Raw genomic sequence first — 12,243 nt, forward strand, 5'->3', positions numbered from 1 at the left:
TATGCTATACATATGTACTATGAAGTGCTCTGACTGTCTACATACAATGCAATTATATTGCTGTCTACATAACATGCTATAAGTCTGTATCAAATGCTATCTAAGTCTACAAAAAGTTTAGCCCCTCTCAGAACCCTCCATAAAGCTTTTCTGAAATTTGGATGTCACTTTATGTAGGGTCCCTGTAGTACATATCTATATTTTCGTATGGGAATTTTGGAACGCGGACATAAATATGCTCGGTAACATCGTATCTGCGCCGTTTGACGGACTGTTTTCCTTTGAGGGCTTCTGAATCTGTGAACTATAAGTACCTATACATACCGCTGCGAATATCTCCTGTGGCGCGGAAGCCGTTAAGTATTTTTAATCTTTGTTTGACCGATTTGGTCGCTTTGATTCTTCTTGTTTATTGACATCCAATTGTACCGCCTCCCGATGTGCGGTTGGCTTGTGGCGGCTATGTTCCTGCCTCTGATCTGCTCTGTCATAGCTATAGCGCCACTAGCTAGCCAGATAGGCGGTACAATGAGGTGTCAATAAACAAGGAAGGAAAAGAAGAATCAAAGCGACCAAATCGGTCAAGCAAAGATTAAAAATACTTAACGGCTTCCACGCCACAGGAGATATTCGCAGCGGTATTTATAGGTACTTATAGTTCACAGATTCAGAAGCCCTCAAAGGAAAAGAAGCCGTCAAAGAGCGCAGAAGGAAGTTTCCGAAGTTGTTTACGTGTATTTATGTGTGCGTACCCGGTGGCAGGGTGGAGCTGGAACAGGACCCCATGCTATCTGTGTCGTCAAAAATGTCAGAAACTTCAGTAGCATTGGGTTCCGCTTGTAGGGCTACAAAAAGTTCTATCTAAGAGGGTAGGGTAAGTGCTACGGGCCATGATGGAGTCTGAAAAGGTGGGTTTTCAGACTATGGCGGAAGATTGGGAGTGATGCCGCAGTTATGACTGCAATGGGAATTGCATTCCACAGTTTTGGAGCCAGAAAGGAGAAGAGTTTGGGATGTATGGAGCGTTGTCCCGGCGGGACAACCAAAATTGGCCATCCAAGGCAAACATCACATGGATGGATAACTAGAAAAAACTCATAGCGTAGCAGATTGGTGGGAAATAATAAAATACATGAAAATGGTGCATAGCAAACAAAAAATGCATGAAAACCAATGTGACTCTGGGCACAGCTGTTACAACAGAATTACTGTATGTATGTATGAAAAAAAGAAAGAAAAAGATAGAAAGAAATAATGAAAAGAAAGGAAAAGAAAAGGTTCTCACCAGGGAGATTTGTTTCATGGTATCTCTCCAGGTCTTGTCGACGGTGGTGAAACGGCGTCCCTCTTTGGGCATCTGGGCCATGATGTCTGGGGAGCTGAAGACAGGCTCCAGGTAGAGCCAGGCAGACTGAACCTTCAGCCACTCATCCAGGATCTCCTGTAGGAGCAGCAGCTTACCCTCCCATTCTCTGAAAGGACACCAAATGCAAAACATTCACACTAACACAGATACATTTGCATGAAGTCCCGTTAGCTTGTACAACAGTCTATGTGGCATTATAATATTACTGACACAGTTGCTTAATGTAAACTAATACTAAGACGTCTTTTAAATCACATCTACGCCTCTTACTGTATCTCCACCTCGAATGGTTTGATGTAGGGTGAGCCCCTCATGGTTTGCGACTTGACGATGTGATCATCCAGCAGCATCTGCACGTCATCCAGTGAAGACAGAATGGAGGTGCCCGTCTCGCGGTAAGGCAGCAGGTTGAACTCCATGTCGGCCCACTCGGCCGCCATCTTCTCTATGGCCTTCTCCAGGGAGTGCTCCTTGCTGGCAGCCTCGCTGATGCCCTCCAGGCTGCTCAGGTGCTGCTCCAAATGCATGGGCAGGAAATCTGCCACGCTGGCTTGGTCATCAGTCGGCTGGAGGGGGGTGCCCACCACCGCCGACATGGCATCCCAGTGGCGGTCATGCAGGCCTGGGTTGCACAGCACCTACAGGCCATGACATAGGTGAAAGTGCAGCTCTCCACTGATACAGCAATAATTGTGACACTATAAAATCATAAATGTATAACTTTAACTTGCCAGGGATTCAACCAAGTTAATGTCCACATTTTGTGTAAAGTGTGTCCACTCAGCACTCCAGACCCTGTATTTGTCTTACCTGCACTATAGGGATGTGCTCTTTGAAAGCCTCCACATCAGCCTTGACCTTGGTAGCAATGTTCAGGGCCTTGGGTGTGTCGGCGAAGCCTTTCTCCAGCTTGTAGAGGGCCCGCCAGTAGTTCCCAACATCTCCCTCCACCTGCAGTTCATGGGTACATGGATTTGAGCTATGTCACAGAACAGAGGCCAGGAAGAACTGACAATTGGTTTCATTGAAGTATACATTACATACCATACTTTTGTAATAAAAATTAGAAACACAAAGCACTCACATTTACGTTTGTATGTTTCTGTTTTATCTTATTTTGATCTGCATTTTGTATTTTGTAGCACTGGAAGGTACTTTGTGATAAACTCATGAGAGTTATTGAAGTTTATTGAACCCTAGATTAAACAATTAGCCGCCGTCAAAGTGTTAACCCAGACAGCGTTACCTTATCCGGGTCGACAGCAGCTAGCGGCCCATGGACCCACTTCTGGTGATCATTCTGGAAGTCAGATGCTGTCTCGTATAGCTGCAGGTAAGGCGCAAGCTTGTCTTTGATCTGCTTCAGCTGAGGGTACTGAGACGCAGGCCAGCCAAAGGCCTCCTCCTCATGGTTGAAGCTATCAATCTTTGCCAACAGACAAAAGACAGAGGAGAACGAACGAACTAATTAATTAATGAACGAACGAACGAATTAATGAATAATAACCAGGTAATGTAGTTCATTCTGTAGCCAATATTATTTCTCTCCAAATTATTTCGAGACACACTCAGAATAATTATATTATCCCAAGGACACAATAGTAATGCAATATGAAATTAAAAAGATAAAGCATCCGCACATGTTTTTGCTGAGTTTTAAAAAGAAAATCAATTTATTTTATGTATTATTCTTTTTTTGACTGAGATAGAAGTTTAACTTCTAAAAATAAATAAAGAAATATATATATATATATATATATATATATATATATATATATATATATATATATATATATATATATATATACACTTCTGAAGTTAGTTTAGCCAAATCCAGCATTACCTTCTCCATGGCCATCTCCAGCTTGGTCTTGAGGGCTTGGGCCTTCTTCAAATACTTGTCGAGATCCTTCAGGTCGCCGAAGGAGGAAAACACCTCCACCTGTTTGGCATAGCTCTCCAGCTCCTCCACAAAGCACTTGCAGCGCAGCTGAAATCAGCACACATGTGCACATTCACAGAAAAAGAGCTTTCTTTAAGTCTGAAAAATTAACTGTGTAGATTAAACAGCAAAACCCATAGTGTAATCTAACTCAGGGAGTGTAAAGGTTTACCCTTGTGGGCAAAGCTATCTGTACCCATGTAACTGACCTTGAGGGCATTTTGATACTGCTCAGTCCTGTCCTTCACGATCTGCCGGTGGTCTTCAAAGATGGAGGGCATTCGCTCGTGCCACTGCCAGGTCTGTCTGTTGAGCCTCATGTCAGCTGGTGAGAGGCTGACATAGCCCACCAGGAAATATAGGCGTGCCTTGGAATCATACAGCCTCTTCTCCAGCAGAGGCATCTCTGTGGTATGCACCTTAGTGATGTAGGCCTGAGGGGTGGGAGAAGGTGGGTTTCCTCTACAGTACAACCAAAGAAAATCACCAACTCTAACGGAATGTGAGATTTGAAATCTAATTTAAATACACTGCTAATAATTCAGAAATAATTCCGAGATCAGACAGACATGGAACTAAAACCAAAATTACTCAACATTAGGCAACAATTATAGCACTTTTTCCATTGTACTGCATTCGACGTTTTGGTATCACCTTTGTCGAGGTTCCAAGCATCTGCATTGCCTATTCCTCACCTAAATGTTTTTATAATCTGTTTTTGTTTAAATATACAGGTCAAATAGAGATCATTTCCAGCTGGCATTACCGTTAGTATTAGCTGTGACTTCAGAATTGTCTCCGCTAGCCATACGCCCAATCGCACCAGCCAGGCCAGCTAGTGTGACAGGAGTCATGTTATTTACCTTTAGCTCCATCAGCTCCTGTGTGCTGGCTGGTGTTCTCAGAGCCTCCTCAGAAATCCTCTGGAATTCATCACAGAGCCTGGGAGTGAGGGATATCATTACAGTTCAGTGTCATGTGCAAAGACTGAGACAGCAAGCAAATTAGTTGGGTCCCATGTCATAGTTACTGCACTTGAAGACATTTGAGTTCTATCCTGAGTTTGATATTGTTGAAACTAAAGTGTTAAAAGGAACCCATCTCCGCAGGGCTGAGTTGTATGTGTGAAGTATTGGATTATACAGTATATTAGGGGGTGTAACGATACATTTTAACAGCGATACGATACGTATCACGATACATTCATGAAATTAAAATCGATTTTTCGATATCGTTACACCCCATATATATATATATATATATATATATATATATATATTATTTTGCATTATGACAATAACTTGAAACGTTGTGTGGAAACTGGATATCGACTCACCTGGTATTGATTTCCTGGTGATCTTGCAGTATTCGTGTGACTAGTCTCTGCTGGAGGCCCTCGGCACGCTTGACAAGTGAGCGGATCAACTCATGGGAGTGGACTTCAAACATCCCGAGACGCACCACCTGTGGTATTCACGACACGCCACATGATCCATTTCTAGTTATGCGTAGCAGCAGACATTCAAAATAGACACGATCATCTTAAGCTAACTCGAAAGAAAATGAAGAGTGAACATCAGACCACAGATTAGACGTGGGAACAGTGTGAATGGAACGTTTCTGTATTAAACAATAAACCTTTATTTTGCTAGTGACACCTCACACATCACAAGTTTATACATGCACAGTGTACATAAAGCCATTTAGCTAAATACATTAAAAAGGTATTAACTACAGGAACCTTATCGTCCCTATTCTGTGGGCGTACATTCTGCGAAGAGATTGACAAGCTCACAACGCAGCCTTGTACATCAGCTATTTTTGCCAAAGATATTTGGTGTAGAGGGGGAAAAGGAGTTGACCTAGGGCCCTAGCTTGTGCATGGTCTTATTCCATATACAATACCTAATCTTGTTAGGCCTTTTTTATTACCGGTATCTCTAAAACATTTGAAAGTAGTGATGCACGATGTAGATTGTAGATTGTCTCTTTTCACTATTTTATATATTTATTTACATTAGACATAATGGATAAGGGGTGTGAGAAGTATAAGACAATGTATTCCTCTATACAGTATGTTGAAGATACGCTGTCTATATGTTGCACCATCTATGCATTTTATTCCCCCTGTTTATTGTTCTTCTCTTAGTATTGCTCTTCCATCTTTTGTTTAGCACTTTGGTTCAACTCTGTTGTTTTGGACTGGACTGTATGGGATTGTAGTCGACAGTGACACGTACCTTGGTGGAGGTGTATCGAATCTGGTCTGCCAGCTCCTGGTAGTGAGTCACCTCCACCATGATCTCCTGGAAGGAATGCTGCTCGCCCAGGAACTGCTCCACGTCTTCCTCCGCCTGCTTGGACACCAGCGCGGCGTACTTGTCGTACACGCGCACATACTCCATGGGACCAGCGCTCTGGGCCCGGATCACCCCGCGTACCGTCTCCTGCTGGGCCCAGAGGATCTCTGCTAGGATGGTGGGCTTCAGCGTACCACCGTCTGACTGGGTGCCCGACTGGAGGGACGAAAGCAAGGGTTCACCGACGACAGTAGCTGATGGATTCCATGATTGTTTGGAACAGAGATATTGTGGCTGGTACATGTGTCAAACTCAGTCATACTGTGTGATTTGTGGGAATTTCACTTAATCCTTAATTTAGAAGTATTTAGCAATCACACAACACATGAATGAATGACAATTATAAGAAGAGGAGAAAACTATTTTGAAATGTTAATATTGACAGACATGCATCTATTTACAGATCAGCAGTTCGCCCAGCCCACTGTGCCTCTGTCCGTGGTGCTGAAAGGGTGGTAAAATCCTAGCCTGGTTAAAATCCTGCATTCCCATGTCCTGTCCACCTCTCTGTTTCTTACTGTTTGAGCAGTGCCTAACGCTCTAATGAACAGCTATAGTGTCTGACCCTATACTGTATGTATGTATGCCTATTTGAGTACGGACAGCTGCAATAACGCTGGGTAACCTGGCTGGCACTGTTGAGCAGCCTAAAGGGCTACAGTACAGCTGTTGAGCTTCACACGTTCGGATGACATCACCGGAAAAACATCTGTCGCACTGTCTTGCTAAGGCTTCTGGGAAATTGAGACCCAATGCATTCCAATGGCGGCGCGCGCTCTTTGTTATTGATCAGCAGTTTGAATAATCTTTCAACACGACGACAAAGGATCACACCATCTTAAGGCGGATTTTCATGAAACGGAACGATGATGTCGGCGGGGTGGTTCTTCAAAGGTTAGTGAAAGATCAGGCAGTCAGATCTGGGGATCACGATTATTTAATCCCGCAGTCACACTGTATGCCACCAAAATTGCAAGCGGTACAGGTTGAAATCATTGCAGGAACAGGCGGCAATGGTCAGAAATACAGCGGGAGTGGCAGGTAAGAGATTAAGGAAAGAGTCCTGCACAGGGCTCTAATACACACACAGTCCTGACTCCTCTCCTCTCCTTACCCATTCAGAGTAGAGCGTGGTTTCCACTCGAGGCACGGTGCTGATGGACTTCAGCATTAAGTCGTAGACGCTCAGGAGTGCAACCTGAAAGTCCTTGAATTTGGGCTCAAACTTAATCTCCTTGTCCTCCAGGATCAGACGCAGCACAAAGCCTGGATGCTCAAAGGCTCTCACCGACAGCTGAGGTGGAGGGATACAAACCAAAGCTAAGTATGGTGCATCTTCCCACAGAGAGCGATCAGTGCCAAACACACTTTTTTTTAAATCATACAGTACTTGGATTTATTGCTAGTAGAATTTGGACTATTGCGACATTCTAAATGTGATGGTTAGTTTGACATTTCTGAGCTCTCTCCTACCGGGTCTTTGGAGATGAGGTACGTGAAGTCCCTCACAGAGTCCAGGGCCAGACACTGCAGCTGGTAGGTCATCAGAGTGGCCACACAGTTGAAGAAGGACTGCAGCTTGACCATGTTGCTGTTGCTTGGTACCAGCTTGCGTTTATTTCCCTGGTAGTAAATTGTTTGCACCTCAGGGAACCATCTGGTTGGCAGAGAAGAGGGCATTGAGTTATTGAGGGAATTCCCATGGACACAGCAGTCCACATACTGTAGGACAACAACATATCATTATACTGCATATCGAAACATATGTGATATAAACGTCATTAGTAAAGTCCATCGTTGAGGAAATAACAATTTCACAGTCAAGTCTTTGAGCGCCTCTTTAACACCCCTCCCCCCAACAAGTATTCACCATGTAAGCTGCTGTCTGCATTAACAATGAGACCAGAAATTGACTTTGGAACAGGTGGGAGTCACTTATATTGGTTGGAAACCCACCCTACTTTAATTCTTAAATTAATAATTGTTATTTGTGCTCCGAATCAAATCAAATTTGATTTGATTTGGAGTACCTCTGGAGATTTGTACTGGGAGGTCCTGTTGTCCTTTTACCAGGTGTCAGGTGTACACAAAGTTGTTGATTTGTCTCGGCAGGTTCCATTATCACTAAGACAAATCTGTGTACCACAGTACTGCTGCTGTTTATTTTTAGCACACCGTGATGAGTCAGAACTCTCGTGAAAGATTCTTCTGGACCTACTTCTTGAGCAGGGTGTGTTTAGCACTCTCAATGTGCCTGGAGATGAGGTGCTGGAACACAGACAGCTCCATGGACTCCTTCCTACTGTGGAATTCCTCCACATCTATTAGACGCAGATCCCTGCAGTGTGAGGGTGAGATGCCGGACAGACAAGGCTTTAATGCATTTTTTTAAACGTTCTGTTTTATCTAACCGTGATTCCAGATGGGTAGGTGGAGCTTGCTGTGTAGAACAATACATTGACTTCCAGAAGGTTTACACAGTGTAATATTTCAATTCATGAACAAAAATGAAATCTACCAAGGTTGGAGTCATGGGAATTGTGACAGTGTCAGTGAAATGTGGTGTACTTACTTGAACGATACATGCCACAAGTCCAGAACTTGCAGCATAGTGGGGTTGATGGCATGAAGCTTGTCTCTCATCCTCTTTAGACCGTGGACAAAGGTCTTGTTCCATGGTTTTGGCGTCACCTCCATTCTGTGGTTGATAGAAAGGTCCCAAAAAGGTCACCCTGTGAATATGTACATTTTCTTTCTTGGCAGAATGCCAAGTTATCGGTCTATCATTATGCAGCCATAGCATCTCTCAAGGTTGATCAACTACTGTTTTTTCTGGGTTGAAACCATTACAATTAGTGTTGAAAATGCAGTACAAATGGAGCCGTTTGGTTGTATCTGCACAATCTTAAGAGTTAAATGAACACTGTGGTATGTATGTTGCTGATAGAAGAAGATTATGCAACATTCTCTCCTGCAATACCCAGACTTACTCAGCTCTGTAGGGTAGCAGATCTTTCACCCTGCCCACGTCACATTCCCTCTTGTCTTGTAGTACAAAATCCACTGCAAACGCAATCAAAAACATGTAATTACTACCTTCTTGCTAATTCTTGCTTAAATACTGAAAGAGAAGGATGAGGCTGGATAACATGAACATGGTCCATGTTTCCTTTGTAAAATCACCTCTTTTATAGGTCACAAACCCACATGAGATTAAAGTGTGTGTTGTAGGCATTCTGTACCTACCGATAGCTTTCTTGACACTGAACAAGTAGTCCTCTCTTATCTCCTCAGACAGCTGTCCAGTAGTTGTGGTGAATCTCTTCAGGTAGCAGGGGACCAGTTCCAGGATGTTCTCCATCCACAAATCTTCCATTGGGGCCACATGCTCTGTATCGATGCCATGCCGAATGTAGTATTGATATCTCTAACAGGACACAGTGGTAGTTATTATCACATGCTCTGTATCGATGCCATGCCGAATGTAGTATTGATATCTCTAACAGGACACAGTGGTAGTTATTATCACATGCTCTGTATCGATGCCATGCCGAATGTAGTATTGATATCTCTAACAGGACACAGTGGTAGTTATTATCACATGCTCTGTATCGATGCCATGCCGAATGTAGTATTGATATCTCTAACAGGACACAGTGGTAGTTATTATCACATGCTCTGTATCGATGCCATGCCGAATGTAGTATTTATATCTCTAACAGGACACAGTGGTAGTTATTATCACATGCTCTGTATCGATGCCATGCCGAATGTAGTATTGATATCTCTAACAGGACACAATGGTAGTTATTATCACAGAGCTGGTCAAAATGTTGACATTAATCAGCATAGAAGCTCGACCGGCCTATAAAAAATTTAAAAACAAAAAAGAGCTCTAGTGGTTTCGCATTTGATATCACAGCAAGTGGACGTAGCCAGTGGAAGTATTGCGTAATAAGGCAGTGTCATGCTAACTGTACATGGTGAAGTACAGTAAGGCTGCAGAAAGCACCTATTATAATAGCCAGAATACTGTAATACTGAGGAATATTTGTGGGAATGTGGAATTACAGTATTTGGAGCTTGTGTGTGCGAGGAGATTCTGGCGAAGAGCTCCTCCAAACTGCATAGCGCCTTGTGTCTATTAGTAGTAGGGATTATAAAGGGCTGATTGATTCAAGAAAAAGGGCTCCTTTCCAAAAAATACTTACTATATTACTATGATTGAATTCATATCATATCGTAAGCTCAACTCACCAGAATATCCTTCTCTGTGGCTGTAGGAGGGCCATAAGCAGGCGGGCTACTGTCCTCAACTACACTATTGCCAGTATTTGATTCCTGCTGACTAAAGAGAACAGAAAAGTCACCCAAAAGGGGAATAATAAGGAATGCAAAAATGTATGATTTTATGTGGCTGAGGTTCTTCTGGATCCATAGCATTCAATGTTTTGGTCACAGTTCTAGAGCATGTTCACAATTCATTCATTCATTCATTCATTCATTCATTCATCCATCTGTGGTGTGAAAAGGCTAAATTAGTATTATGATTATGATGATTGTTTCACACTTTCAAAATTCACACTTTCTCTGCAGTGCTAATCGTTTTCTAGATGTGTTGCATGTACTGTATGAATGGATTCAGAGTTGAAGCCCAGACCCAGAAGTAAAAATACTTTTTCATGAAGTGAGACTCACACAATGAAGCTGACCAGGGCACTGCGGAAGTGCTCGCGTCCATTCTTGTAGGCGCTGCCACCGTGCTTGGAAGACTCTGGTGCCTGTCCTTTCCCCCTGCATTGGGACTCATCCAGCATTCTACTCAGGCTTTTAACTCTCTTTGCTCCACCCAGCACATCTTCTGTATGGCACAGGGGCAAGCAGCACAAAATAACATTACATTCAGCACTTGATCCGTAGTAATGCCCAAAGAATAGCTACAATCCGCTACTAATTTCACTGAAAATCAACAGTGAAAATAATGGGCAATCAACACAGGATTAGCCAGAGGGAATGAGCTCAAGTGGAAAGGAATGTGGTAGTGGCTGGAGGAGGGAGACAAGGCAGGTAAAAACTGTGAAGAAAAATATAAATATTACAATGTAACATGAACAGAAGTGACAGATTGTTGTCATGTGACAAAGACTGGTTGACAATGCCAATAAAGTTGCAGTTGCCTCTCCATTGGAAGAGGACATAATGGAAATTAGCTTTAAATGTTTCCAAATAATTCATTATGTGGGTATCTGACAATAATCTTTTTCCTTCTTTTCTTTTGAAAGATATATAATGTTTCCAAATGTTTGAATAATTAGTTTGATCCTGGACTGCATGGATAATTGTACTTACTACTAGGTCTTTCCACAGCTGCTCCAAATCTACCTGCCGGGTCCAACTTGACAGGAGACTGCAGTAGAAATGCAGTTGAGGTTTCCTGGAAGTTGGGCTTAAGATACATGCAGATACAGTACAAACTGACTTGAGGAGGTGCAACTTAAACTAGAAAAAGTGCCTTTCTGGGCACAGGTCTCCACCAGGAGGATAGGAGTGTTTGTAAATAATTACTTGAGTAAGCATAAGAACGTATGTAGTAGAGTTAATATTAATACAATCTGAATTATTATTTAAACTAGAGAGACTGTGTACCAATTTGCACAAAATCTGTAGGTGTACTGTGCAAAAACTTGTTTTGCACAAAGCGGCCTCCTGGTGGCGCTATAACAGGCCGTTCTGGAAATTTTGGGGCAGAGGTTCATCGTTGGCATCCAGGGAGTGTGTGTGCAAAATTTGGCATCGACCGGGTTAACGGTGCCGGAGATTAGCTGCTCACGGACACACACACGGACGGACGGACACACGGACGGAGTGCAAAACATACTCTCCCCCCATGCCTTCGGCCTGGTGGAGACAATTAAGGCCATGCCTTGGTCTATGTAGTTATTGTAGTACCAGTTGATTAAAGTGATACTTTCTGGTTAAAACATGTTTGTTATTTAGTTAAAGCTCTATATTCTGATACAAATCACTATAGTGTTATTATTCAGAATAACAGCTAGGGATCTCTCCATTTTTACATCTTTAATAAACAGAAAGCACATTTGCAGGTGGGACACTAATTTGAGACCCATTTATCAGCTTCAATTTGATAGTGTTCAGCTAATTTAATTATTTTTTTGTTTAATAACTCCCAAATTTGTTCTGTTTTTGTTCAAACACTCTAGAAATGATTGTGTAGAATGTAGAACCATTCAGCCTTTCTTGGGACAAGGACAAATATGATTAGGCCTATACCGGTATCTCGTTTCCTTAGAAAGTGGCCTACATGTAGGCCTACATGCTACTACATCATCATGCATTCATATTCATACACAATAAAAACAATTACATTTATTTGTATTTCTACCTGTGGAAGCTGTGGAAAGAAGAGCGCTGAATTGTCAGGAACCTTGGGTAATTTATAGGGTGGATTCTGCGGGGGGAGAAATACATAGGTGTTGCTTTTAAGAGAATAGAGAAACAAAGCTTTGTGCTATCAATCTTGGTCACAGTTGAATTAGGCTATATGCTGTCAAAAC

The 12,243-nt window shown here is 42.5% G+C and overlaps 1 protein-coding gene across 1 annotated transcript in view; it reads right to left on the bottom strand.

Moving 5' to 3' along the window:
• Window positions 1-11,126, bottom strand: part of dnah7 (dynein, axonemal, heavy chain 7) — a gene marked incomplete at both ends in the record, with an annotated part of 58,766 nt that extends 47,640 nt beyond the window's left edge. Inside the window, 18 exons of the mRNA XM_083768066.1 lie at window positions 1,286-1,472; window positions 1,637-2,004; window positions 2,177-2,317; window positions 2,613-2,792; window positions 3,210-3,356; window positions 3,518-3,742; window positions 4,172-4,250; window positions 4,645-4,772; window positions 5,549-5,824; window positions 6,783-6,962; window positions 7,142-7,325; window positions 7,887-8,006; window positions 8,241-8,366; window positions 8,659-8,731; window positions 8,915-9,095; window positions 9,926-10,016; window positions 10,367-10,529; window positions 11,051-11,126. Of these exons, the coding sequence (XP_083624192.1) occupies window positions 1,286-1,472; window positions 1,637-2,004; window positions 2,177-2,317; window positions 2,613-2,792; window positions 3,210-3,356; window positions 3,518-3,742; window positions 4,172-4,250; window positions 4,645-4,772; window positions 5,549-5,824; window positions 6,783-6,962; window positions 7,142-7,325; window positions 7,887-8,006; window positions 8,241-8,366; window positions 8,659-8,731; window positions 8,915-9,095; window positions 9,926-10,016; window positions 10,367-10,529; window positions 11,051-11,126 (2,925 nt within the window). The remainder of the gene's footprint in view (window positions 1-1,285; window positions 1,473-1,636; window positions 2,005-2,176; window positions 2,318-2,612; window positions 2,793-3,209; window positions 3,357-3,517; window positions 3,743-4,171; window positions 4,251-4,644; window positions 4,773-5,548; window positions 5,825-6,782; window positions 6,963-7,141; window positions 7,326-7,886; window positions 8,007-8,240; window positions 8,367-8,658; window positions 8,732-8,914; window positions 9,096-9,925; window positions 10,017-10,366; window positions 10,530-11,050) is intronic.
• Between the last annotated feature and the right edge of the window lie 1,117 nt (window positions 11,127-12,243).

The sequence above is a fragment of the Protomyctophum parallelum genome (genome assembly GCF_964188405.1).
Source record: "Protomyctophum parallelum genome assembly, chromosome: 6".
In the NCBI taxonomy this organism is placed as follows: Eukaryota; Metazoa; Chordata; class Actinopteri; order Myctophiformes; family Myctophidae; genus Protomyctophum; species Protomyctophum parallelum.